Source organism: Pararge aegeria, chromosome 9 (genome assembly GCF_905163445.1).
Source record: "Pararge aegeria chromosome 9, ilParAegt1.1, whole genome shotgun sequence".
NCBI classification, from domain to species: domain Eukaryota; kingdom Metazoa; phylum Arthropoda; class Insecta; order Lepidoptera; family Nymphalidae; genus Pararge; species Pararge aegeria.
The window spans coordinates 7030909-7057914 of NC_053188.1; the positions used below are offsets into that span (position 1 = coordinate 7030909).

Below are 27006 nucleotides of genomic sequence, written 5' to 3' on the forward strand. Positions count from 1 at the left end.
ACCAAAAAATGAGAGTTTGATTTCATGGATAGAATTAATATAATTATAATAATATTGAGCTGTTCTAGAATATACAAAAAGTTTTCGCAATAAAGTATAATACAGTTTCGGAAGTGGCACTCAAAGAATTATATAAAATCAGCGATAGTTTTTTTTAATAACAAATTAAATATAGAAATCTATTATAATTCATATTTGTAAAACATATATTACAATAGAAGCTTAAATTATGCTAATAGATATAGATTTATAATATAACAATAACTTGGTTTTAAACAACGCCAGAATATCTATAAATTTTTGTAATTTTTTAACAGAATATAGCACAATTTATTTATTTTCGTATCTTATAAAGCGAATGATATGTTATTTTATCTTATATTTTAGAACATTGCGAATTAAAATAGTATCACGTCGAACAACAATAATATTATATTTTATAAAATTGGGAATGGTTCTTTTTTAAATACTCTACTGGCCTGTCAGCCAAATAATTAGTACCTAGCGATTGTGGACATTGTGCATCCTTCTGTACCAGTAAATGGAATAATACGCAGTGTATATTCATATTTTTAGCAATATTCTTGCACCATTTTTGTCTTTATGTACCTATATTGTTTCTTTTATCATTATTTTTTCAATTTATAATAATATATGGGTATATTATAATTTACTAATTATAGTAAACCTCTGTAACAATAGAGGATTTTTAAATAAATATATTTATCTTTATTCAAAGGTAACTCTCTCGTGTAATAGCTTGCTGCATCTTTTAAAAAGAATTAATTTACTATTTCATGTTTATCCATATCAAATACCTTAGTATTGACGATTGTGTCTGGATGGTTGAAGATTATTTTAAACGATATATATAAGGACGGTGGAATTTTAAGGACATAACGAGCATTCGGAATCCCTATTATCCTTCAGATCACATTTAATCATAGTTTCATTAATTATTCCTAAATATGAGCTATATGTACTTAAAAAAAGCCTAAAAACGTTGTATCTAGTAACGTTACCAGTATAATAAAACAATTTTACGTATAATAAATAGAGAGTATTATTTACGGTTTTCTAAATAAATGAATCAGCAAGCTATATTTAAATAAGTAGGCGATATTTTTTAAGGCTTTTAATCCTATGGAATACCCACTTAAGAATCTTCTTTTGGTGTTTTCACGGTATCAGAATATAAGGATTAGGTTGCAGGTAACTCATTTCCTACAAATTTCTTCTCTTTGCAAAAAAAAGTAAATAGGTACGGACAGAAACGTAGGGTATATTAATATTAGTACGTAATTATATAATACTATACAATTTAATTTACAATATTTAAGCACAGCCAAAAGGTGTTCCTTATTAGGTACAATAATTATTTATCTATATAATATAATAATATTATTTAGTTTAGGTATGTGGGTATACATTTACCAAAAGTTGACTCTTTGGTCCTCTTTATGAATAAGCAAAAGGCAATATCGTTGACACGATAGGGAAATTGAACATTTTTATCAATTGGAATAAGAAGCCTTAGGCTCTAACTACAAGGTATATAACAGTCTAATACAAAATGGACAAAAAGTATAGGCATTCATAATCGCACTCTATCCTCCAAAGGAGCAGCCTACAATACCTACACAAATAAATAAAATTTATTCTCACATTTCCTTGTCGAATAGAATGCAAACTGTTGATTATGATTCTTTACGTTTAGAATTTGTGTACCAACAACAGAATTGGGACAATTACGCAGGGCATGGGCCAGTTTATTTGTTTAGGTTTCGTTTAATTGAATGCATTTGGAGATGATATATGAAACCGCTCTCCCGATATTCACTTCATCGCGCTTCTGCCCGCGCCGGACTACTAAGTGCGTAATCAAAATACACGAGCGGTTTTTTTGTTAATGTCTGTAAACACAGTCAACGCTCACACAAAAATACAGCTTAATAGTCCAGTCAGATTTTATATCGCGATAACGGCGAGCCAGAAGACAGAGATCGCGAACTTTTGGAATCATGCCCGATGACACATCTCCACTTTTTCAATAATTATGGCCTGGTAATATTTAAAATTCTAACTACGATTATATTGCGCTTGGTGTCCAGAGATCATCATCATCACACCCCAGCACGGCTAGCATGGGCAATTATATCGCCAGGGAAAGGATATATATTTCTCTTTCTTCTCCTACAGCTTTATCAACTCTCCGAGCACTGGCGCACAGATAGAAATAATATCCAAATAAGCTTAAGTGTCCAGAGATCATCATCATCACACCCCAGCACGGCTAGCATGGGCAATTATATCGCCAGGGAAAGATATAAATTTCTCTTTCTTCTCCTACAGCTTTATCAACTCTCAGAGCACTGGCGCACAGATAGAAATAATATCCAAATAATATATATGTGAATTAATAAACGGGGGTAAACTTCTCCTATTCCATGTTCCAGTGATTTACAAGGTGGGCACGTTAATTATATCCCTTGTCAGAGGATATAATCGGGGGATATAATTTTTATCTCCCGTCCGTGCTAGCCCTGCTAAAGTGTTAACGTATTTACGGGCGTTTTTCTCTCACGCAAGAAACTGTTGACTAACTTGCTTTACATTTTTTTCCATTATATAATTAAATATATAAACCAACTAAATCGAACGTTTTTTGTGATCGAAAAAGCTATTAATAATGTTGTTCTCAGAATATACCCTAAAAAATAACAAGGACAAATTATTTATTTAAATCCCTGCGATTATGTATTTTATTCAGATAAAAAAATCTACTGTAGTGTTTCGCTTAGTATTGATATTGAATTATTTATAAATTACATTCCCAATATGTATTTAAAACAAACAACCGCAATCAAAGCGGTTTAAATAAACTAAATCTAGTAGAACTGAAAGATAGCGAGAAATGTGCCGATACCGTACTATTTAGGTAATAACTAGATACATTTATAATACTGTATTCATTAATTTTATTTATGTGTAGTGTGTACCTACTCACTCTTATAAAATTTAAGGCGCGCTTAAATCTATTTTTATTTTAAATATTACTATAAGCATTTGAGCTTATAACGCCTTTGCATTTTACACAATCAAAACATTGCACAACTTTAAAATAACACAAAATACTATATTCATGATAGTTTTCGAATTACTATTCACATTAGTTAGACAGCTAATATAATTAGTTTAAATAATATGTTACGTATTGGTAGGTTTTCGTGTGGTATATACAATTAATATCTTGCAATGAGTTGGAGAAGAAATAGAAGGCATGTTCATGGTTTTATACAAAGGAATTAAATAATAAACATCTATTTTGTGAAAGCTTAAACAAAGTGCAGTATTGACTAACACTAAAAATATCTATTTGAGCTTTATTCTATAAATCTACTTAATTCTTTGGTGACATTTGACTCACATTTAAAATTATATGAACAGCAAGGGTAACATACAAACTTCTAAAAGCGATATAGGTACTTCAACATTTTGGAGGTATCACAACAGATGTGGATGTGGATGTGTGTTAATATTTATACGTTATATCTTATGTGAACTAATATCATATCTTAATCATATATAAAATCTACATCTTAAACCATCTTATAATAAACAATTAACTACAATGGACTGTCTTGTCTAAGGTTTGAAATAGATTTCTCGTACTATACGGACAACAGAAAACTCGCGACCACATCTTTCATTGTTCCCACTTTAACTTATCTTAAGATTTCCACTTTCAAAATCTTCATCCAAATACCGTAGCTGGTCCATTGTAACCTATTTCAAATCTTCAAAAAACAGATATAAATATTGACTCATTAGTTATGTCTTTAGATGTTTCTTAAAAATAATGAGTCTTCTGCCCTTACTTATCCCTCTTTGGTATAAATATTATATATTTAGCTTATATACAACTTCTACACTGAATAAATACGATCAATTGTTGCTGTGTTTGAAATCAAATTTTTCAAAATTATTTTTCAGATCCTTGTGTTTTCTTTTTACCAATGTGATAGCTGGGTAATACGATATACAAAATACAGCTGGTGTGTGGATGCAGCATTAAGAGAAGGCCTTGTAGTGTATGAAGAAGAAGATGAGAAACACGGCGTACGCAGTGGGAAAGGTAAAGCGAGCTATCACGTCGATCGTCTTCGCCACACGAATTGGATGCGGAGGCTCCTTTTTACGGACCTGAACGAAACATGGCTGAAAGAAATTATTTTGTAAATGAATGATGATGGCGAACGAAAAATACGGATACCACAATTCAACAGGCAAGTGAATAGAAATTAAATAATAATCAAACAAAAGAAACAAAAATGTAACGTAAAAAGGTGTTATTACAAAATTGTGACGTAACCAACTAATAAGCATGAAAATTTTAAGATAGAAATTTCTGATATTCATAAGCAAGATAACACAAATTGGAGCAAGATAACCTGTTGGATAGGTATATAGAAACAATAGTTTTTGAAATTCACTTCCATTTGAGTAAAGGTTAGATATTATGTAATATTTTGAACATATATTTTTGTTTTCTGTTTAGTTTAGTTTTATTTACGTAAAAAGTCTAGTCAACCTATTTAGAGTGAATCAACCACTTCTTTAGCAACCAGATTATTTCCGAAAAGCATGCAAGAAACTCAGCACGTTATTTGAAAGAAAAAAATTAACAGCATCAAGTATTATCCTATTTAGTGAGAAAATAAAAGCTGCCAGAAATTCATTATCATCGGTACGCTGATAATGAATTTAAACGATGGATGTCCACTGCTGGAAATAGATGTTTGTAAATATTTCTACAATCAAGTCCTAGTCAAGTAGTGAAACGAAAAGAAATCCAACCAAATGCCTTATTTCTTTGTAAAGCCTTATCCTATCACATGTCAGTATCCTTTTCGTTAAACAACGTCAAACTGTATACTATTATTTTATTAGAAGCTGGGAACAATTTAGATACCTCAGAAACTCCGCCATTGTTGGCCGTATGTGTGCAAGATCCGGGCGCACCAGTACACGCTGTACACGTCACCAGATCTGCTGCCGTAGTTGACTCTCTCTTTTTATCACCCTGTTGTAAATTCATTATTTAATTAGGCTTGTAAAGAATCATATACAATTTTCCACAAATTAAATGATTAAGTATAATATTTCTAAATACTGCATATGTCAAAATTACGGTTTACTATAAACAAACTAAGTTAATGTATATTGAAGTGAAGTAATGACTGGAATTTTTGTTAGTGAAAAGAAATAGTTAACAAAACAAACTAAAAATCTATAGGCTACTTACAGGCTGTAGCGATCCGAAGTGGCATTAAAGAAAAAATATGCGTTAGATTTCGTGATATCAGATTTGAGATGATATGGTGTTTAGCGGAATATGTTTGGGCGTTGTGACGTCACTTACAGCACCGCTAGGCTCCGGTTGGGGCGTTTCAGATTTTGCCCAATGGAGGAATGCCATCGCCTCCTATTTGGATGAATATTGTTTCCTTTAGCCGAAGCATATATTATGAACATGTAAACATGGCAAAAGCTGCACTATTATTTGATGGTTACTACAGAAAGCTACGTATTTCTTTGAAACTGAAGTAAAATTTCAAATACAAAAGCTATTTTCAATTAGTAAATGTTATAATTGGTTGTTACAGGTAGTGTCCTAAACAATATATAGTATACTTAGTACACCATTAGATTTAAGAATTTAGAGACCTTTCTAGTATACTAAATTACGAAATCTCGAAGATCTGGTCCCTTGCTAGCTCCTAGTTTTGCAATTGTAGTTTTATTTTAGTTTTTTAATCAATTGACTCGATTACAAAAAGACAAGAACATATAGACAAGAAATAATAGTTCGATATTGGAAATCAATGCTTCGCATCGCAATCGCATTTTTAATTTTTTTTTTTAATATTTTTATAATATAATAAGTAGGTAGGTTATTAAAATATTGAGACTGAGTTACTAAAATCTTATGTAGCACCAAAAATAAAAAATAAACCAATTATGTCGAATATTTTTCAAACATTTTTTTTAAAGTATTTGCCAACATCACACCTCAAACTAACTTACCTCCAGGATTTCATAATTTAGTATCGTAATAGGTTTATCAATAGGTGAAAGATTATTCAAAAATTTCAACGTTCTGTAAAAGCAACTCGTTTTCTTGGTTCTAATCTCGATTCTATATAAAAATCTTGCTATTGATCAATATACCTAATTGGAACTTTGCATATCTTTGCCTTTAAGGGCACATAAATATAATAACGAGAAGGTGATTATATAGCTTAATGTGATCAAATAACTACCACTAAGTAACATAAAGTGTATGATACAACTATACAAATAACAAATAACTCTGATAGTTAGTAATTGCCTTGTTATTTATGCAACTATAGAACACAATAACATTTGACTAGGCATGCTTTCTTGAATGAATCCGTGCTGTGATTTTAATGGGCCTACACTGTTATATTTCTTTTCGCATTCTTTTGATATACAATTTTTGGTCACTCGAAGAAATATAACAGTCTCACGTTATCAGGAATGTGCCAATGATAATGGCGAATGTTCTTACCAAAGGGCTGGCCAGTATAATGCCAATTCTGCTCAGAACTGCGGGCAGTCGCTGTGAACACATTATACAGACATATTTGTTCACTTGTGACTAATGGACTACTGGAGTGCAAAAGTGAACACAGACTAGATTGATGTGGCCACGCTTAACATCATCTATTGAACTGACACATCCAAAATAACAAAAGTCTTCACATCGTTGTTATCAACATATCGTCTACAGATTCTTTGCAATGTTTTCCACTTTCAACTATAAAATCACACCTAGCGTTTGCAGTGTAAAGGCAAAATAATATACATTGTTTATGGCCACACAAAATAGTCTTTGTATTGATGATTACATATAAATTCTAAAAAAATGCACTCGGCTTGTTAGGTGTTAGTTGAAATAACAAGAATCACATGCATTTTTAGAAATTTAGAAAACATGCCTTAATAAAGAAGGAAATTAGGTTCAAGGTAGTTCAGACGACCAGAAAAATTAGACACAAGTTAAGTACTTAATGTTGTGTGAAAGGTACCCAATCGTTTGATTGCTAAATACGGTATTTCGCGAGTATCCCGAAAAGTTGGACTTTTTGACAGACATTAATAAAAGAGCCAATTCTGTGCCAATTTATGTACGTGGTCCACAGATAGTTTTCCGTAACAAGTATATGAAATGCATTTAATGCTATGATTTTTGCAGATGTTTCACAGAACGTTTTGCCAAAAATATAATCTAAACACACGGCATTGTACCAAAGACAAGTTCGGAATAAATCTTTCAGAAATACACTTTCGGTCCTATCGATGCAGAAATGTACTCTGCTTACTAAACTTCATCGTCCAAAGTCCACTGTTCTCGAGATATTCGATAACCATTGTCATCAGCCGATAAAGATTCCTACAACATTTCCTGCAGAATAAACTGCTCTGAAAAGTTTGTGTCTATTTTTCCTTGGTAGTAAAGTATAATAAAGATGGAAGAAAACATTGCAAAGACAGTAATAGCAAATCTAGTAACTATAAGTATTTATATTCATTCATTCGTTAAGATAGTAATAATTAATTTACCAAACCTTTAAATTTATATCTACGTTTAGATATTTGTAATTTTATTTTCGAAGAGCTTACAGGTATAACTAAACGTATTGGTTAAGTAGGTGATTTTCAAAGTAAAGTAATTTAATTTTATATGTTCTATATTTTTATCAATTAAACGTTTGTAATACTGAACATTTTTTATCAATTAGGAGGTACTTTATGTGGCTTCAGCATATCCACAGAAACACATGGTTGTGTGGCTAAGCCAAGTTCGGAAAGAATGCACCACATTCATTTGCTTAATGCAGTACTATTGGTTATGGAAGTTAATGCGACATTTTATTATAATAAAAACATTAGAGTAATGAGGTAGGTATGTATAATGCAGAGGTTGTAATAAATCCCATTATTTTATACACTAATACAAATGTTGCATAACATATTATCTTAATCACGAACTTATTTATACCTACGTAGTTTCTGAGGTGCAACTGATCACGGTAAGCGTTGCTATGGCATGAATCACACTTTAACACAAAACAAATAACAAGAAAGAGAGTGACTAGGTCAAATCGTCTCACCTGTGTAACGGGATTCTCGCCTGGCCTGTACACCACATTGTGTAGTGGTCTCTTCCGACCCACGTAATTGACGCAGACAAATTCTAGAAGGGACGCGTAGATAAAACACATGCAAACTCCGTCCCATACGTTCATTGCCGTCAAATTCGACACCACTGGTAGAGTAGATCGGAAACCATTGGACGTTGTAAAGAAATTCAACATAGTTGTTACACCTGTGTCAAAGAATATTTGCTTATTAGAAACATTATTATTGTTATATGAATATCCCAGCGTAGGTATTAATTGATTCTTAGGTAGATATTTTGGCTGCACGAAGAAAACTACTTTGCTCTGATTATTTGTAATATTGTTTTGACAATATTCTGTATTAACTTGACTTACAGTAAGTAAGATTTTCATTTGATACTTTACTTTCAAGTAAACACCGATTAGCTAAAACGAACCACGCATCTACGAGTATGTAAGTCAGAGATCAACGACAAATGACGGATGAACGTGTAACCAACCCAGTAAACGGTGATACGAGGCAACTGCTCATTTATCGGTTTTTGAATATTAAACCTAAATGGTCACCAAAATCTTTTTAACAACGAAACCTATTTTTAGCTATTAAGAAATTTGTTTTCACTGTTTCGGGTTTCTATTTGGAGAGATGTTACTGCAGTGAAACAATGTTATGTATTTAATGAAAATAATTGTTACTCAATAGCAGAGCAAAGTAGGATCCATACTATTGAAAGCGGCCACTAGTATACTGCAGTAGGGCTTTTAATGATATATTTAAGATGAAGATCTATTTGACGAGTCTAATTGGGGCTTAGCAAGCGCTTACTATGGCTTACCACTAGTTACGCAGGATATTCATTGAAATTGATATACTTATGTAGGTACTGCTAAATAATATGCAAAACTTAAAACTTGACTAATATAATAAAAGTGCTTTAATAATAAAGCTTCGTGGTATCTGATTAGGGTAATTACTAAAATATCTAACTTTACGTAATTTTATTAAATATTCTCATTAGATAGGTAGATAAATACTATTAGGTTTGCGTGAATTTTAAAGAATGTTATTTGGTTTAAAAAACACCTCTAAAATTTCGCAAAGTTAGACAATATACATTTGAAAAGCATTAGGATTTTAAAAGACGTGCTTATTATAATAAAAAAGAACCTACTTAATAAAACTGAACTACAAGCTCTTAATTTTCACATACCTAGGAAATGACATGGGTATTTCAAAAGAGTTGCTTGATACCACAGTCTGAACAGTGAATGTTGTTGTTGAAAAAGTAAGATATAAAAAAAATAAGAATAATGTTTTTCTAGTTATTCTTTTATGCTTTAACGTTAAGTGTTCAAACAAATAATAAAAGAGAAATGCGCTTAAATTTGTTTTTAAGAGAATGATACAAATTTAAAGATCCATAGATTTTTTTCCCATACAAATGTTACGAATTGTTAAAACGAAAATTAGTGTACCAGCTAATACCACATTTGCTGGTAGGCTAATTGGCGGGATCACAAACCTAATTGTACTTGTAAAAGAAGAAGACTTTTGCATAACTGGATAGTTTAATTGCTGATATTGATTGATATAAAAAATTAAGAAAACTAACCTATCATAACTCTAGCAGGTACTGCATTCCATTCCAGCCAAAATGTGATAAAAGATGATGTCACCAAAATGATGCCCGGAATGAAAACAGTAGTGAAGTAAAATGATCTATCTCTCGTGAAGATTAGATCCACTTCGAGACAGCTGTAATTACCTAAAAACGTGAAGCAAAATATAATAATAAAATTATAATAAATAAAGCGTATGAAAACTTTGGCATTACAATAGTATATCTATATTGCCAAATGGTAAGCGTAAGAATCCTGCGAGAAGAAGAGTTAGCGTGTTATGAACAGCTGCAGCCACATCTACAAAGTGAGATGCAAGACCGAGAACATTCCATTCGCCAGCCAATTTTACCTATCATGGAACGAGCCGGAACTGCGTTCCATTCCAGCCAAAATGTGATGAAGGATGAGGTCACCAGGATTATGCCAGGGATAAATACTGTGGTAAAGTAGAATGCTCGGTCTCTTGTAAAAATAAGGTCCACCTTTAGACAGCTGTAGTTACCTGTGAAGTTAATATTATACGTAACGATTGAACGTCATACAACACGTCCACTTTGAAAATATGTCATGTGTTGTATTCAGTTAAACAATGCAATTATTGGTTATGATAATGTTTTGACATATTCTAAATAACTCTATTCAGTGGCCTTGTAAATTATTTACAGTTACGGTAACAAAACCAACTTCTAAACTACGTTCCCGTATGCAGGAGTAATGCGTGTTGTGTACCACAGTGTACGAGCGTAGTGTTTCAACTCTCCAAACAGCAAAACAGACTAACTTCTATCACGTGCATTTTAACAGTTTCGTGCATTAACGTAACACAAATAATAAGGAAATGTTTGATGATAGTGAATGATGGAAGTACTTATTCCGACGATCGTGTAGCCTTGTTAACTTGACTACCACACAACAACGCAATTACTCACACATAAGCGGAAAATGATTTAAAACGACAACACCGGACAGGACTGTCAGTCATCCAGTTCAAGCTCAAGAGGTAGGTACCTTGCTCCTCAAATCGTCTCTGGCAAAGATTACATGTCAGCTCTTCATCGTCTTCGTAAAGTGTTATACCATCAGCTGCTTGCAAAGACGTGAATAAATTCTTACATACTACATTGTAAATTATATATTATTTATCATAACAATCTTAAATACTTCCAAAAGCTGATTTACCATCCAACTAATGCAAAATGTGTGTATCAAACTGATAAATAAAATGATCATGCCACATCTACGGCTAACTACTGACAATTTGCGTAGTCATTTGAATATTCATTACCAAAATATCTAATATTACATTAAAAAGCTGTCACATAATACGGTATGTATATAACTTTACTAAAGTATTATATTTCTATGGCACGAAAACTTAAAAGTATGTTTCGGTAAACCAAGACCAAGCTGAAAAGAGTTAATCAGAATTTGTTTCAATTAAATATAGGGTTGTGCTCATAACAAAATAATGTATGTCAGGAACACTAAACTACATAACTTGGGCGCGACCGGTATGCATAATATACAGGGAGTCCTGAACAATAGGTATAAATGAAAAAAAACATCTAATCGCAAATTTTAAAAACAAAACACAGTTATTAAGATAAACTCTTAAAGGTAGGAAAATTGTTAACTGATATATTCAAGCCACTTACGAAATAGAAACTTTAAAAAATTTAAACCAATATAACTAGAAACCGGACACAATTATTTTTTCACTACTACTGGATTTAGCACATGGTTTGTGTAAAGTCTAATAAGTCCCGTTAATCTACATTCATTAGTTTTATATTAGTGTAATGTACATTTAACCAAAAGTCGAGACCTACTTTAAATAAGTAATAACGAAAATATTACTTACTAACCTTAATTTTTTTTAACCACCTATTTTCATTGACACCCTGTATATGCTAAATTAGTTTGTCAGTAATGTCATATAAAGCAATGTTAATGGTCATGGCATGTAAATAATATATTTTACCTCTCCAGCTCGCTTTGATCGGACAAGGAATGGTTTGGTTCTGTATCAGGTAAGCATTTAGCGTCGTTAATGACGGTGACTTCCTCAATGTGTCTTCATCGTTTTTCCATACATAAGTAATCGCCGATTGTTCGTATGATACTGTAATGAGTTAAGAACAGAATATAGATCCACGCAAAATTATTGCACACAAATCTTTAAACTAAGTGGACAAGTAAAATTGTGATTTCCTTTTTAAAATTTCCCCTGTGCACAAGGACAGAACAAATTTCAAGTAATTTAAAACAGAAAAGTATCTGTTGGCGAAATTTTTGTTTTACAAAACATTTGCCATTAGTTTTTTTATGAGATTAGCAATTCATTTTTAAACCTCATCTCATTAAAGATCTAATGACAAGAACGAAAATAATATCTAAAACGTCGATCTAAAAAAGACGCTTTAAAATAAATACAACAAAAATTGCTAAATATGATTACTTACTACTTTCTAATGCAAATGAACACAATGGGTCATCAAATGGAAATATGTTGAGGCTCCCCTGACACGACAAAATGAGGTGACGCCGCATCAAGTAGTTGATAGTGCCGTTCCGATATATACGCAAGGCAAAGTGCATCGGTATTATGGGGTCCTGGAATAACATCGATAATATACTAAGTATCTAATCATGACAAGTCTAAAATAGCAAACAAATAACATTGGTCTGACAATACTGTTTTTATTGTCATTAGAATTGAAATAAAAATTGTATAACTTAAGAGGAATATATTTACTATCATCAATGCAAAAGTTAGATTACCTATCTATGATATAATTACATTAATATTGATTAGATTAAATATTTCTCTAATTTTAATCTACCCTAACCAAAATAAAAGTAAAACTAAATATATAAATACAAATAACTAGGAGCTAAAAACGTTATGTTCTAAGAAAACTTACTTTAAAATCTCCGTGCATGATAAAATAGGTGTCAGGTAGCCAAATATCCTCGTGGTGATGGATAGCATTAAGGAAGTCGTAATGCGACTGATTTGAATACCGTAGTCGGGGATCATACCATTGTTGCTGTAGAAGAAATTCGACTTCGTATTTCTGAAACATTAAGGACCAGTATTTTGTGAAAAACGAAATTGTTATCTATAAAAAGACTCGACAGAACGATCGAGTAATCAGAGCAGAAGCATATAATAATGTAATGGTTAAGAAAGGAAATAACTTACTAGGCTAGATTCATCCGGAGATGCTAAACTAAGAAGTAGCACGCTAACATTCACGGTGAGCACACCTAGAAATTAAATGAGAAATATTGTTATGAATTTCAACTTTCCTTTGGAGAAAGAAATATAATTTTGTAAAAAGGTAAAAGCCAAAATAAAGGAACAGAGCTTTTATTAGGTAACATAAGAGTAGTAACCAGATATAAATAGATAAATGCTCTTATAAATGAAGCAGACATCAAGTTTACAGAACAAACCACATGCTGAGTATCTATGGAACAACATCAAAGTGCTTGGTTGAGTTAATAGAATTATTTAGGGGTTATTTATTGTGACAACAAAAATTAATCCAAGCGTCTGGTAAGTCAAGAGCTGGCGCTCATTTAGCTCAATAGCTCAATGGCTTAGAAGCCTGGCAATGCAAAATGGCAATTTCCCTAGTGTTTCGGGTACCATGCCCATAGATAGGGACGGCATTTTATATATTTGGGTAAATATTTTCATTATTCAGAATTACTAAGTAATTAATTCGAATTGTGAACACGTCACTTGTCATTTGTGTTGTATGTTTATGAAAAGAGAAAATTAGATGCGTTTCACTGAACAAGAAATGATCTGTAAAGGGTATTCAAGTCAAATGTTTGGCCAAAAAGACTAGTCATATATTGTATTAAACTTTTATATGATGTAGACATTTTGTTTTCCTTAAAGAATTTCGCTGTCTTACTATTATGGAGGTGCTTACACAAGTAGTCTAACACAGAGAATTATTAAAAAAACCACGCTGTTTGTGCAAGTGATGCATTTGTGCATACGAACAATGTGTTCCAAAAGCAGTCTCCTACAAATGCGTTCAGTATACAACTTCAATAAATATTTATTTTATCGTAAACATTTACACCTTGGTTAACCTTGAAGGATTTTCTCTTCTTTATACAAAAAAATTTTTGCAAAGAAGAAAAAGATAAATCAAGGTAAGACAAAGTCGATCTCAAATGACTGAATAATAACAAATAATCAACTAATCAGTGCGAAGGTTGATGCAGTGATAAAGAACAGACAAACTTAAAAATATGATAGGGTTAGACAATAAGGGTTTCTCTTTTCAAAAACATAGGACACAACGAACCACGATTGTGCGATCGAGGCCGAAGCGAGGGTAGTCCAATATTATTTTGGTTGTCAGTGTCGTTCGGCGAAGTCAGACCACAACAAAATTCTGGATCTGTAATTTAATATAGCCTTGCACCTTGTTGTGTCTTTGGTTCTGAACGCCCACAATTAAGCAGAACTTAAGCTAAATAAATTTTTTTGCTCTCTTAAACATTTAAATTTACGTACGTAGTGATTGTTTATTGTACCTAAAAATGGCAATAGGTACCTAAACTATGTTATTGCTAATATTATGATCTAAAAATGGCAAGGATTATACCTAACTTTTTCAGATTATCCCTACAAATCTCTACTGTAAAAGTTTTCGCCTATGTTTCACGTAACAGGGCAAATGAGTTGATTTTCTGCACAGAAATAGTTAATGGACGGTATAGTAACCTAAGCTAGTCCTATCACAAAATAATGCATAGTTATGAATAGATCAAAAGCACAATTCCGTTATTAAGTAGAAAACTTTAAATAAGTCACATGACGTATGTCATCCTGACAAATAGTCAATTTATATTTCAATAGAAAAATTAAGTTTTTGGTTTCAACTTCTAATGGATACGATGGACGCGGAAGAACATCTGTTTTGTAATGGCAAGGCCATAAAGCGGCATTATATGTCTCCTTAGCGGCGTTCAAGATAACTCCCAGCAAACAACCAATCGCAACACGCGGGCATTCGAACAGGATTGGTCTCTCTTGGGATTCAAACTTGAACGCTGAAAAGGATGCAGGTTTTATACGGGCCGTGTTGCCCTCACACCTGTTTGACCTGATTCAGCAAATATATAAAATTGAGTTGAATTTAATTGAAGAAACTGCGGAGTATTTTAACAAAAGAAAATTTTGCTTACCATCTACAGGAGGAAGCAGTCTTTTGTCATAGCGGGAGTTTTTTAGAAGATTGTCCAGTATCTCTTTGTCCGACTTGCCCGCTGCAAAACTGAAAAGAAGAATTTAAAAGTTTTTTAGTTATATTTAGTGGTATTACAATCAGATCAGTCAATTTAACTACATACCTACTATTCTCTTTTGTTGTTATACTTATTCTCTGCATTTTGTGATTTTCGAACACTATATCGAGTCAATGCCGACTCTGCTGTTATTAAATCATTAAAAAGTTAGATTTATTTATTGTGACTTAGAGCAAACTTTTTTTCAATTAGTATAAGACGAGTGGACCGATCGTTGCCCATCCGTCACACTCTTGAAATAATGCTATGTAATATGGTATAAATCTCACGCTCCAATGACTTAATTTGAATCGTGTCAGTGTTAAGTCGATATGTTGTGCGAAGGCTAGATCGTCAATTGTACAACTGTTAAGCCATGCGTTGTTTATTTATTCATATTCTTGGTGTACCATAGCTTTATTCTTTGTTTCTTTCTAAACATGTAAGTAGCCTTGGCCCTTTTTTCCATGTTTCAACACATAAAGGCGGCTATACACTGGCTGCTCGGGCATTTATTATATATAATCGACCAACTTTTGGCCAGTGCAGACCGTCGATGTTAGAGACTTTTTCATAATATTTTCCGTGGAAAAGGATAGCACTATTTTACACATTTTAGTTTTTTAGACGACAAATGCGATGTAAACCTATGAGAAAAGGTTACATTCATTCATCTGTTTGAATTACCTAATCTTTCCACGAAGCCTATAGAGATTGGACCTCACGCCGACCTACCGCCGAGCGTAATGCAGAACAAAAACTAGCAATCCCAATTACTACACTCCATTACAAATAAATAAAACAAAAGGGTGATTGTATTACACGAGTGTTATCGCCACATATACAACTACATATGAAGTCTATAAATGGGACGTGGCACTTCACGCTTGAACAGATGTTTACCATGTTACATACGCCTCGCCGCCCGCTGACCTGGCAAGCTTTTCATTTATGGCCTAGTGTACCCTACAAATATTGTGTCCAGCGCGATCTAAAAATAGCTGCTCACTACAATTTTATATGCAAGGATTTTTATATACACCACAGCTGGGTATTTTTTTAAGCTATTTTGTTGACCGATTTTCTATTATTTTGCTATTTTTGAACTGAAATATACACTTAATAAAAAAAGTTATGACTATTTGAAACTGTGACTACCAATCCACGTCCATCAGCGTGTTAGACTAAGGCCTCAACACTTCTCTCTCTGAGACGAGGTCTGTGGGCCGCCAATGGGATGATAATAATGAAGATGATGATGGAATTAGTATCGTTACTTATTGCCCAAAAAAAAAGTTGACTAACAACGAATTTGGTTAAAAATCTTTTATTATCTTACTTAGCACATAGCTCGGAGAGCCGATGGACGTTGGGGTTCCAAGGTGTTGGAATGTCGACGCCGCCCAGGTAAACGCAGAGTTGGTGGGCCCCTAACGAGGTGGACCGGCGACATCAAACGAGTCGCTGGGAGCCGCTGGAAATAAGCGGCTCAGAACCGTGGATTTTGGAATTCCCTACATAACACCTATGTCCAGCAGTGGACTTCAATCGGTTGAAGTGATGATACTTACTAATATTATAAATGCAAAAGTGTCCGTTTGTTTTTTTGTCCTTCCTTGACGCCCTAACCGAGCAACTTTATGATTTTTGACATAGAGTTAGTTGAAGGGACGGAAAGTAACATAATTTTTATGCCAGGTAAACTAAATTTCCCACGGGATTTGTAAAAACAGTCATTAACGTGGACGAAAAACGCGGGCAACAGCTAGTCTTATATACACTTCAGTTTGAAAACTGTGTTAGAATAGAACACATATCCAATTTCCGATCCAATTAAGCCTGATGCTCTTTGACCGCGGATTGCTGCTGATTAATAGCTACACGTAATTTAATTCTCAATGACCTATTGGTTCACAGGCTTATTATTGAGTAGCTAACACTAATATCGTTGCATTGCACGCTGAGAACCTGTAAAGCCTTATTATGTATGGATGTTCATTAATCGTTTTATGCACGTTTGTATTTATTGTGTTAAGTTGTCCATTGGGTTGGGTATAGACATCCGGTACTTGATTTTACATATGTTTTTTGCTTAGGAGCTTTGTCTGGGTTAAACTTGGTCCATATACACTGTTTTTGGATTTCGGAAATGCATTTTGAATTAATTACGATAAAAATAAATTTCACTAAAAATTGCGTATAACGAAATGCAGCTAGATATGTATTTTGAGATTGTCAATCGTCATTCCGTTTCTCTAGTGGTCACGCGAATATTTAATACATAGGTCAAAATCTATTTTAAGAAGCTAGGTTAGGTTAGAACATAAAAGACCATTGAGAGCCGAGCGAAGCGGAGCGGAGCGAGGCGTCCCCTAGAATCTGACACTAAAAAGGTATATTTAATACATAGGTCAAAATCTATTTTAAGAAGCTAGGTTAGGTTAGGTTAGAACATAAAAGACCATTGAGAGCCGAGCGAAGCAGAGCGGAGCGAGACGTCCCCCCTAGAATCTGAGACTAAAAAGGTATATTTAACATAGGATATTTAATATATAGGTCAATATTCCTATGTAAAAGAAGTGAGGTTATGATTTATAAAAAAAATCATTACTCGAAAACTATACTTTTCCGACAAAGGGGAAAGGTGGGGGGGCTTCCCCTACCACCCCCCCCCCCCCCTCACCCCTCCCGCTCCCACCCTCGTACGCAAGTACCGGATATCTATACTTTTACCTGTCCATTTAATTGAGAATAATGTAGCATCATATTAATCTGGTGGTTGAAAACACTATTAATGATTTTTTAAGAAAGTAAATTATTTTACCATAAAAAGGAACTGTGGAACTATTAACGCAAATTCTAAAGAATACAAATAACTTTTTATAGGTACACATAACACAAGTCAGTGAGTGTGAGAAAGTCCAGTAGACTTATTGTCTTATTGTCTTGTGTACTTGTTGTCTTAACTAATATAATCAATCTAATCCAAAATCCTCGTACTCTCTTCGTAAACCAAATATTAAACCTTAAGTTAAATTAAATTATTAAAGACTTCAAATGGATGACAGCACTTTTACTTATTTATTCACACGACTTATAGTTGTACGCTTGTAATGGAAAAGCTGTTTTCGATATTTGAAACGTCAGGGATAACTTCTACAGTCAGCGCATCGAGCGGATAGTTCTAGAAATAAATATCAGTGGTAAAGACTTTCCAACTTTAAAAGACTCTTTTAAAAGATATTTAAAAACGTTCGATCATAAAAATCTCATTTGAAATGTTCGTATGTTTAAGTTTTCAATAATGCCATCGCGATAGGCATTTATTCTTGTTATCAGCACTTCCTTTCCTTACTTTCTACTGTTTCGATACTTTTCATTCCCAATTTGCAATATTAATGTCATCTCAGAAGTTAACATTATATTTCGTCAGAGCTTTTTTAGACACTGAAAGATTGAACTTAAAACATTTTACTGCACACACATGGAAAACATGCATGATACCCATAAAGATTCAAAACTAAATAAAAGTGTTCATATAAGTTGTCTTACAGACACTTTTTGCTGAAAGGATAGACTAGAACGCGAGATAATGCAATCATTAAATAATCATAAGTAGGTATTACAGTGAGTGCTGACAAGTACAACCGATTGTGGGTTTTGTTTTTTTTGTGGCACTATTGTTATACAGTAATTATGAGATTTTATAAGATGAACAAAAAAAGATGCTGAATATAGACGTAACATAAAAATCGGTATTATTCAGCATTCTTCTACCTATTTTATTTAGTTTCTGCTACTACTCAAGTCTAAATAAGAACGTCTAAATATAATGAATCGATGCAAGCAGGTAAATTTTGTAGGGCGAACAGAGAAAGGGGAAAAAATATATAAATAAAAAACGTTTTTAGAATGACTGAGGTGAACTGAGGTGATCGGGGATCGATTATTATTTATTAATAGCTAAATTCAGCCCCGTTTCGTTTTAGTTCAGTATTTTATTCGAAACCATGCAATGTAAAGACCCCCAAAAAAATTAGTAGAATAATTCTGGCCTGCTACTTTGTCCACGTTTTTTTTGCGGTTTGTTTAATGCGCGGGAACCATTTGTATTTCCGGAATATAAAGTGTCCCGCGTAGTAAACATCATGCCATTCCTTATGAAATCATTGCGCCGCAAACAAACAGATTTAAAATATTACAGTATCAAGTGCAGTACATAAGTGTAAGCAAGTTTTTAAAATACATTTATTACAGCGTGGTTACAATGTAATTGATGAATTTCTTAACGACAAGGTGGCTTTAAAGTAAGCGGCTCCGCTTTCACCTCTTACAATATAGAGTAATTAATGATACATTTTTATAAATTTAAAATCCATATAAAAATTTTCGGAACCGACAGGATTTGATCCAGCGTCTCTCTGGCAATCGCGGTCTGAGCGCTTTCTCCAATTAAGCTACGGCTTTCCTACCGTCGATGCCGAAATTAGTATATGCCTTTTACATCAGTCTTATTGCGACTGTAGGGTCATCTAGTAGGAAACGTTTCGATATATTTTATTATTTGTTCTCATTTTTACATTATAATTTATTTATTTATTGATATATTTATAGATTATAACAAAAGAACAAAAACAATACATAAGAGAAATCTATAAAAATAGAGAATAATGTTGGGAATTTCAGTGCTAAATTTTAAGTTCCTAGACCGGTTGAGTGCGTTGTCTGCAGTCAGTCAGTGTCAGAGTTTTATTAAATGGGTACGCCCATTACTTTAGCTCATTAGTTTTATCAACGTTTCTATACCAACCAATAGGTACGTAGAACTATAATGATACCTACTTTTTAAATTATTTCTTTTTCAATCCGTTATTTTCATTTGTCATCGATAATAGAGAAGGTTCTTTTAAGATTAAAAGAACGTCTTTACACTTTTGTATCCACTTTGTAGAATTTAAATCATAGACAGGCAAAGCGTTTAAATATAGTAAGGTTGCCTGAAATATGCCTGAAATAACACCGACAACCACGCCGTTCAGACTGGAGCACAGCAATGCAACAATGCTGCTTTGCGGCAGAAATAAGCATGGTGAAAGTACTTCTCCGGAAGAGCTCTGTCACTAAAAGCTCAATTTAGCCTAAAACGGCTTTTTACCCGTGTTCACTAACGACAAGAACAAGGCAATGCCAAAACAAGTAACGCCTAATTTAAGGACATTCCTAGGCATCAATCTCTCACAAATAGTCATCACCTAAGAGTTGGTGAAACGTTTTCTGTAGACATCGCCAAAATCATTGAGAATTATATATAGGCGATGGCTAGGTTTCTTGGAAACTGGCATAAAGCAGTTAAAACTAGATTTAACTGCTTATAGCCCGTCTTTTTGCATACATTTTAGTTTTCGTTTAAAATAGGGATATACTCACATGTCGGACGTAAGCGCTGATACTCTGTTGAGCATGAGGAGGACTGCCACGGCGCGTGCCACCACGCATGACCAACCCATATTAGGACATCTGCAAAAAATAAATTAACTATAAATAAAAGTCCGGACTTCCCACTTAAAACCTCAGCGCTCTTCGCTGCGCATTGGAGGTCGTTAAAAATCTATATGTGCTTAGCTTTGTGCTTCATATAATATTTACATAAAATATTTGTCTTGGAAATTACATACGATAACTACATAGAATGAATCGAAACCGAGCGTGGCATAAAGTAGGCCTAGGTTATTTCGGTTTAAAAATATATTAAACCTATTTTCTTGTCTTTGACCAGAAATATGGTACAGTGCTAGATAATGTTTTGGTAGTTAAGAGGAAATTAAAAGCAGGATTCTCCAACGTATTCCTCTATTTTCTCCCTGGATAATGCCTCAAGAGCATTTTTTTTCGTAAAATCATAATCCATTGATGACACGTCGCTATCATTTATTTTTCAAGAAAAGCTAAATACATTTGAAAATGTGACCAATCTAAAATGATCAATAAAACAGCTTTTTTCCGCCGTGTGTAAATTAGAACACAAGTGAGCCCTTCTCTGCAATCTCACTTGGTGGTAAGTGCAGTGCCAGATTAACCACGTAGCAAGAGTAGAAGTTGCTACGGGCCCCGCGCGAAAGGGCCCTCATATTTAAGGGCCCTTTCTGCCTGACTGACTGACAGACAGACAGACACGCACACGCACAGATATAGCCTATAGTAATTTACTAAACTATTAATTACCCACAAAATTGTAACCTATATAGATAGCAAATACGAATTGTATTTAAGGTACGTATTGAGTATTGAAATGTATTTTTACCGCTTTATACTTAAGAACCCATAGCAGCTCAAGGGCTCTTTTAAAGAATTTGCTACGGGCCCCGCGCTTAGTCATTTTGTCAGCATAGTCGTTGTCGTTAGGGTTTTAACCAGCCACGGCCAAAGATTATCATGAAAAAATAAATAATAGATTAAAAAAACTAAAAAACACGCTTTTTATAGAAAACCGAACTAAAAAATAGAAAATAAATTTTAATAAATTTAAATTAAGAATAGTGTTAGAAATTTCAATAAATATAAATTAATAATAGTGTGAATAAAAAATATATTTTATTGTAAAAAAAGCGTGGGGTGCATGGTGTCAATAGTTATAAATATTTTATTGACAGATAAAAGTCGATATTATTTTTAGATTAGAGTGATTATTATTTTGATAATATCTTAAAAAGCACCCCACTCTTTTTTTTTAAATAAAATATATTTTTTATTCACACTATTATTAATTTATATTTATTGAAATTATTAACACTATTCTTAATTTAAATTTATTAAAATTTATTTTCTATTTTTTAGTTCGGTTTTCTATAAAAAGCGTGTTTTTTAGTTTTTTTAAACTATTATTTATTTTCTACTTTTTAGTTTGGTTTATTTTAAACTGTTATTTGATCTAATCTACTATCAATTCCGTAATAACTTATTTAAAACAGCCCATTAAAAAGTAACAGCTAACGCCCTCTACCATCTAGTAGCTTAATGTTTTCTGTGGTATTTGTTAGGTACGCGAACGCCATCTGTTGGAAACGCCATAGGTTTTTTACATTTGGGTCTAGGGTTTTTTAAATTTGGGTCTAGGGTTTTTTAAATTTGGGTCTAGGGTTTTTTACATTTGGGTCTAGGTGGCGCTGTAGTAATTGTAATCTTTTTCGAACTATTAGTTCGAAAAAACTAAAAAATCTTATTTTTTATATTGAAAATTGGAATAATCTTCTCAGATTAGTGTATTGTCATCGATCCTCGATATGTCTATAAAGTTTGAATCAAATCTGATCGTTCAAAGTGGGTCAAAATCGCGCCCAAAGAAGTCGGTTACAAACATACAAACATACAGGTGAAGCTAATAAAAAGAAGTAGCACGAAAGGAAGAAATAGGAACCTAGATGCAGTCTTCTTTAGAATGCTGAATAAATTTAGTTAAATCAGCTCAGTTTTTTAATGACCAAACAGGGGAATACGAAACTTCGATGTCATCAAATTTTATTGGTAAAGTTGGTCCGAGCTGCAGCCAGTCATTATCGAACTCTACCGGGCAAGACAGGCTCAGCGCGACGTCAATAGTTTTTTCAAATTTCCTATTCATCAAAGTCGCAGCTACTCCATCGTCTTAACTAAACCTAAACAATCTTAAGATGTCTTTTTATCAAAACGCTATCCCCCGCGACTTTTTCCGCGCACAGCTTCAAACAAATAAAAAAATTAGAAGAAACGATATCGCATCGCCCGCACTTATAATATGCATAAGCACAATTGAACAGAAAAAGAGACACATGAGAATGGCCGGACCGATGTGGATTCAATGTTCGTAACACTAATTCCGAACAAGTTAATTGGGAAAGACAAAATTACAAAGTGGCCTAGGATTATAGAGAATACAGAAAAAAACTGAGCGTTTTTCAAAACACAATACCGAGAAAGCTTTGTTTCTGATATTATATGGTGCTAATAGGCACTTGAAGTGAACTTGTGAACTTTTGTTTTTTTATGTAAAGCATGGCATGGTGAGCTCTAGCCCTAAATACATTGCAAGGCCAACTCATAACATATTTTTTTCTGACAGCCTAGTATTAAATACATGACCTACATTTGCCTACATTGGACATGAAATGCTATGACGTCAATGAAATTATAGCGGTATAAAGTATTGCTATGATAAAAAAAAATGGATTTAATTATCTACCCATGTATCGCACCCATGTATCGCAATATATGATTGTTTAGATACTATTTTAAAAAAATGCGTATGTATTTATGTTCTTACGCATGTTCACAATTTTTAACGCGTCCGATCTTAACGATGGATGAGAATCGCCAACAAATACAACAAATAAATAATTATTATTTATTAAAAAGAAGATAATAATAAAAATAAATGTCAATAAATAATTATTTCATCTTCAATTGCATTTATATAATTAGACAGTTGAAATTAACTAAATTAATACCAATACGTAGAATTTGACTTGACCTGGTATAAAAGTTTATGATTAAACAAATCATATTCTTATTAAAAGTTTATTAAGTAATTCATTACGTGACTCACGTAATGCTGCAACAAATTAAAGTAGTTAGTACACTAGCAGTAGAATTTACAAGCTTTCTGAGTTTTCGTCTAAACAAAAGAAAACCCGAGGGAAGGCGCGCTTTCACAGTATCCGTGTTTCCCGCAGCAATATGTTGATACCTTTAAATCCTTCGGGATGTCGTGCTTAAGCCGCGGATTTTGTTAAGGATTGTCTACAGGTAGACGCTACGTCAACGACAACGAATATATATGTTGATGGCTAGGAAATGCAATTCAAAATATACAAAAGTGCAGAATAATACAGTTAGTGACTATTTTTGTTACTATTATAGTTTTAGTTAATCTAAGAATGACTAAGATAAAAGTATAGTACAGCATACTATACTTTTATCTTACAAAGCGACGTACAAGAAACTGACATAAATTCGTGATGTAAGCATATCGACTGAATAAAGTAGGAATCCTTTGTTGGGATGGGTATATACTTTTATACCGAAGGTAATACTAGATTTACGTTTGCATAACTATAAACAATGTTGTAAAATACATCAACTGAATCGTAAATTGATCATTTTTCTAATGACTAAGCAGAAGCTTTGACAAGATAGAAAAATGATTGATAAACTGTGAAATGGTGCTGTAAGAGTTACAAACAGAGTGACTTGACGTTTCAAAAGTGATTATTAAATAAATGGACTTTGAATTAAAGCAGATGCAGAAATTCTCCTTCCCATTAAAGATGGCCAAGTGATGGTCAAGCCAGTGATGGCTCCGAAACATGGTCGCTAACTATGGGCCTCACAAGAAGGCTCAGAGTCACTCAGAGGGTTATGGAGAGAGCTATGCTCGGAGTATCTCTACGTGATAAAATCAGAAATGTGGAGATCCGTAGAAGAAAGCTGAAGTGGCAATGGGCGGGGCACATAGTTCTAAGGAGGGATGGACGTTGGGGTCCCAAGGTGCTGGAATGTCAGCCCCGCACTGGTAAACGCAGCGTTGGTCGACCCCCGACGAGGTGGATGGACGACATTAGGCGCGTCGCAGGTAGCCGCTGGATTCAAGCGGTACAAAACCGTGGAATTTGGAACTCCCTACAAAAGACCTATGTCCAGCAGTGGACGTCTATCGGTTGATATGATGATGATGATGAGATGCAGAAATAAAGTGCCCTTACAAGCTACGAATGTTTGCGTAGTGGGTACGTAGCGGCGACTACGCCGTCGACCGGTACTGAAAATTCCCGTACTTTATTTGGTATACACAAGTAAACTGCGCGTCAGTAATAGTTGATATTGATCGTCAATTTTTTTATTATACCCACCTTAGTGTTATTTGACGGACGTGGCAGTAAAATTAAGAACTAGTTAATCTTTTGATTTTCTTCGTCTTGAACATTTTTTCGCCCAGGTATATTTAAATTTCATTACCAATTCTGATTAGAAGTAAAACTAAACTTGCTGCGCAGTTTACTAGGCAACATCAAATTAAAATTTCATTCAAGGGAAATTGTATATTATTTTATAATAATTACCGAATGAAATATTTTAGAAGTCAACAAGTTTAGTTTATATAAAACGTAAGCTAATAGAAAAATCTTACTATGATAATAAGGATTACTTAAACGATAAAAAAGCTTGGCTGTGAATTGCTCTAACTTCATAGATAAATATTAATTGACTTTGAGATGGTGATAACAAAAATACCCGGCTAAGTTTGATGTTTGCTCTTCTTAGACCAGACCGCGTTTGGAACTCTGGTAGCAAGTTATAACCATTACCTCACAATTAATTATACTTATAATGAAACTGTAACTGGAAGATTTCTGTACATTTAATATATTTTGAAAATTTTGATCGGGGGATGCTCTATAATCGATACTGAGTCCAAAACTGATTTTTATTTAATTTTTGTCTGTCTGTCTGTCTGTCCGGGCATCACTTGAAACCTACTGAACGGATTTAAATAAAATTTGGTATAGTGGTAGCTGATATCCCGGGTCAACGTATAGGATACTTTTTATCCCGATAAACAATAAGCTTCCTCCGGGAAAGGGAATGAAAATTTTTATCAATTTTAACTCATATCTCCGTTAAATTTGCAGCGATTTTAATAATTCTTTTTTTATTTGACAGTGTGTACTACCAAGCATGTATTGTCTAATTTTTGTGAAGGTCTGATGAATATTGTCGGAGATCAAGAACATAATTCTTTACAGATAACAGCAAGTCGCAAGACATATGGGACAACGATCAATGCATGTGTTAGGAAATAGGGAATTACAGCACTTTATCTATGATAAACCCGATGATTATATTAAATATATCAACAAATAATAGTTTGTATACTCATTGATAATGTATTGAAAATAGAATAATGGACTTTAGTAAACTGTCAAATAAAAGTATAGGCTCGATGGCGGGAGACGCGAGTTTGACAAGTTAGATTGGCGGCAAAGAAAAGTGAGGACGGATTTAAATTAATGAATTGAGAAAAGGAGATTAAGTAAAGTATTGTGGATAGAACGTTACAAATTGGGTTGAGATGATTTATAATGGAAACGATACACTTAACGAAATATTGTTGTGGCGAAACAAGTCGTATGTACTGGTGATGGAGTTGTTAAAAGTTGTTGGTACTATGGTTGTACCTGACGTTGCATTAGATAAGTATATCTCATCCTTTGGTTTATTTAGGTATCATATATGGAGCCCTAGCATAACTTTATACCGACAGTTTATGTAGCAGAGGTTGCTCTATACAAACAACTTGTTCCAAAAGTCCTGATGTTATAAGTGGTAATAGTGGTTATGTTTTACCTGTCTTAAAATATGTCTTGTATCAAAGGGCCTAGCGTTATTACATATGACAATGTTGTAATTGTGTTTATTAGTTGTTTTAATTGATTGAATAAAAGAGCAACGGTAGAGTTTCTTGCCAGTGGTCTTCTCTGCCGAAGACAGCATTCCGAACTGGTAGTAGAGTCATTTGAAGGTAACAAGTAATATGAATTATAGAGAAGCCTAATATACAGTATTAGAGTCAGTCCAGTTGTTTTATTTCACTCCTTGGGAAGTCAGGTTTATAGAGTACAGACCCACAACACTGCTCTAAAGCAGGTTGGTGGGCTTTAAAGATTTCTTTTATAAAATGAATACTTTAATAGGAAGGAAGAATAATAGTCATGAGAATAAATGATTACTGCTAAGAAACTAGGTATTTAGCTTCAATAGTACTGTTAATTAATGAAAGATTAAGTGCCATCCTGAACATTGTGGGTATTATAGTGAATAAGTGAATACC

General features: G+C 33.4%; 1 protein-coding gene across 48 annotated transcripts in view; it reads right to left on the reverse strand.

Moving 5' to 3' along the window:
• Positions 1–2877: 2877 nt before the first annotated feature.
• Positions 2878–27006, reverse strand: part of LOC120626601 (glutamate-gated chloride channel) — a 131604-nt gene continuing 107475 nt past the window's right edge. For 2 of the 48 annotated variants that reach the window (XM_039894159.1, XM_039894208.1), the window contains 15 exons: positions 20574–20663; positions 15048–15136; positions 14162–14257; positions 13036–13100; positions 12755–12907; positions 12293–12443; positions 11812–11952; positions 10839–10913; positions 9821–9973; positions 8199–8413; positions 6593–6643; positions 5423–5485; positions 5306–5308; positions 4973–5083; positions 2878–4218 (listed from right to left, as the gene is read on the reverse strand). In XM_039894159.1, the coding sequence (XP_039750093.1) occupies positions 4072–4218; positions 4973–5083; positions 5306–5308; positions 5423–5485; positions 6593–6643; positions 8199–8413; positions 9821–9973; positions 10839–10913; positions 11812–11952; positions 12293–12443; positions 12755–12907; positions 13036–13100; positions 14162–14257; positions 15048–15136; positions 20574–20653 (1593 nt within the window). In that variant the 5' untranslated portion in view covers positions 20654–20663 and the 3' untranslated portion in view covers positions 2878–4071. Of the gene's footprint in view, positions 4219–4972; positions 5084–5305; positions 5309–5422; positions 5486–6592; positions 6644–8198; positions 8414–9820; positions 9974–10179; positions 10333–10838; positions 10914–11811; positions 11953–12292; positions 12444–12754; positions 12908–13035; positions 13101–14161; positions 14258–15047; positions 15137–20573; positions 20664–27006 lie in introns of all 48 variants that reach the window. The other 46 variants (XM_039894167.1, XM_039894209.1, XM_039894161.1 and 43 more) reach the window with 45 other exon arrangements.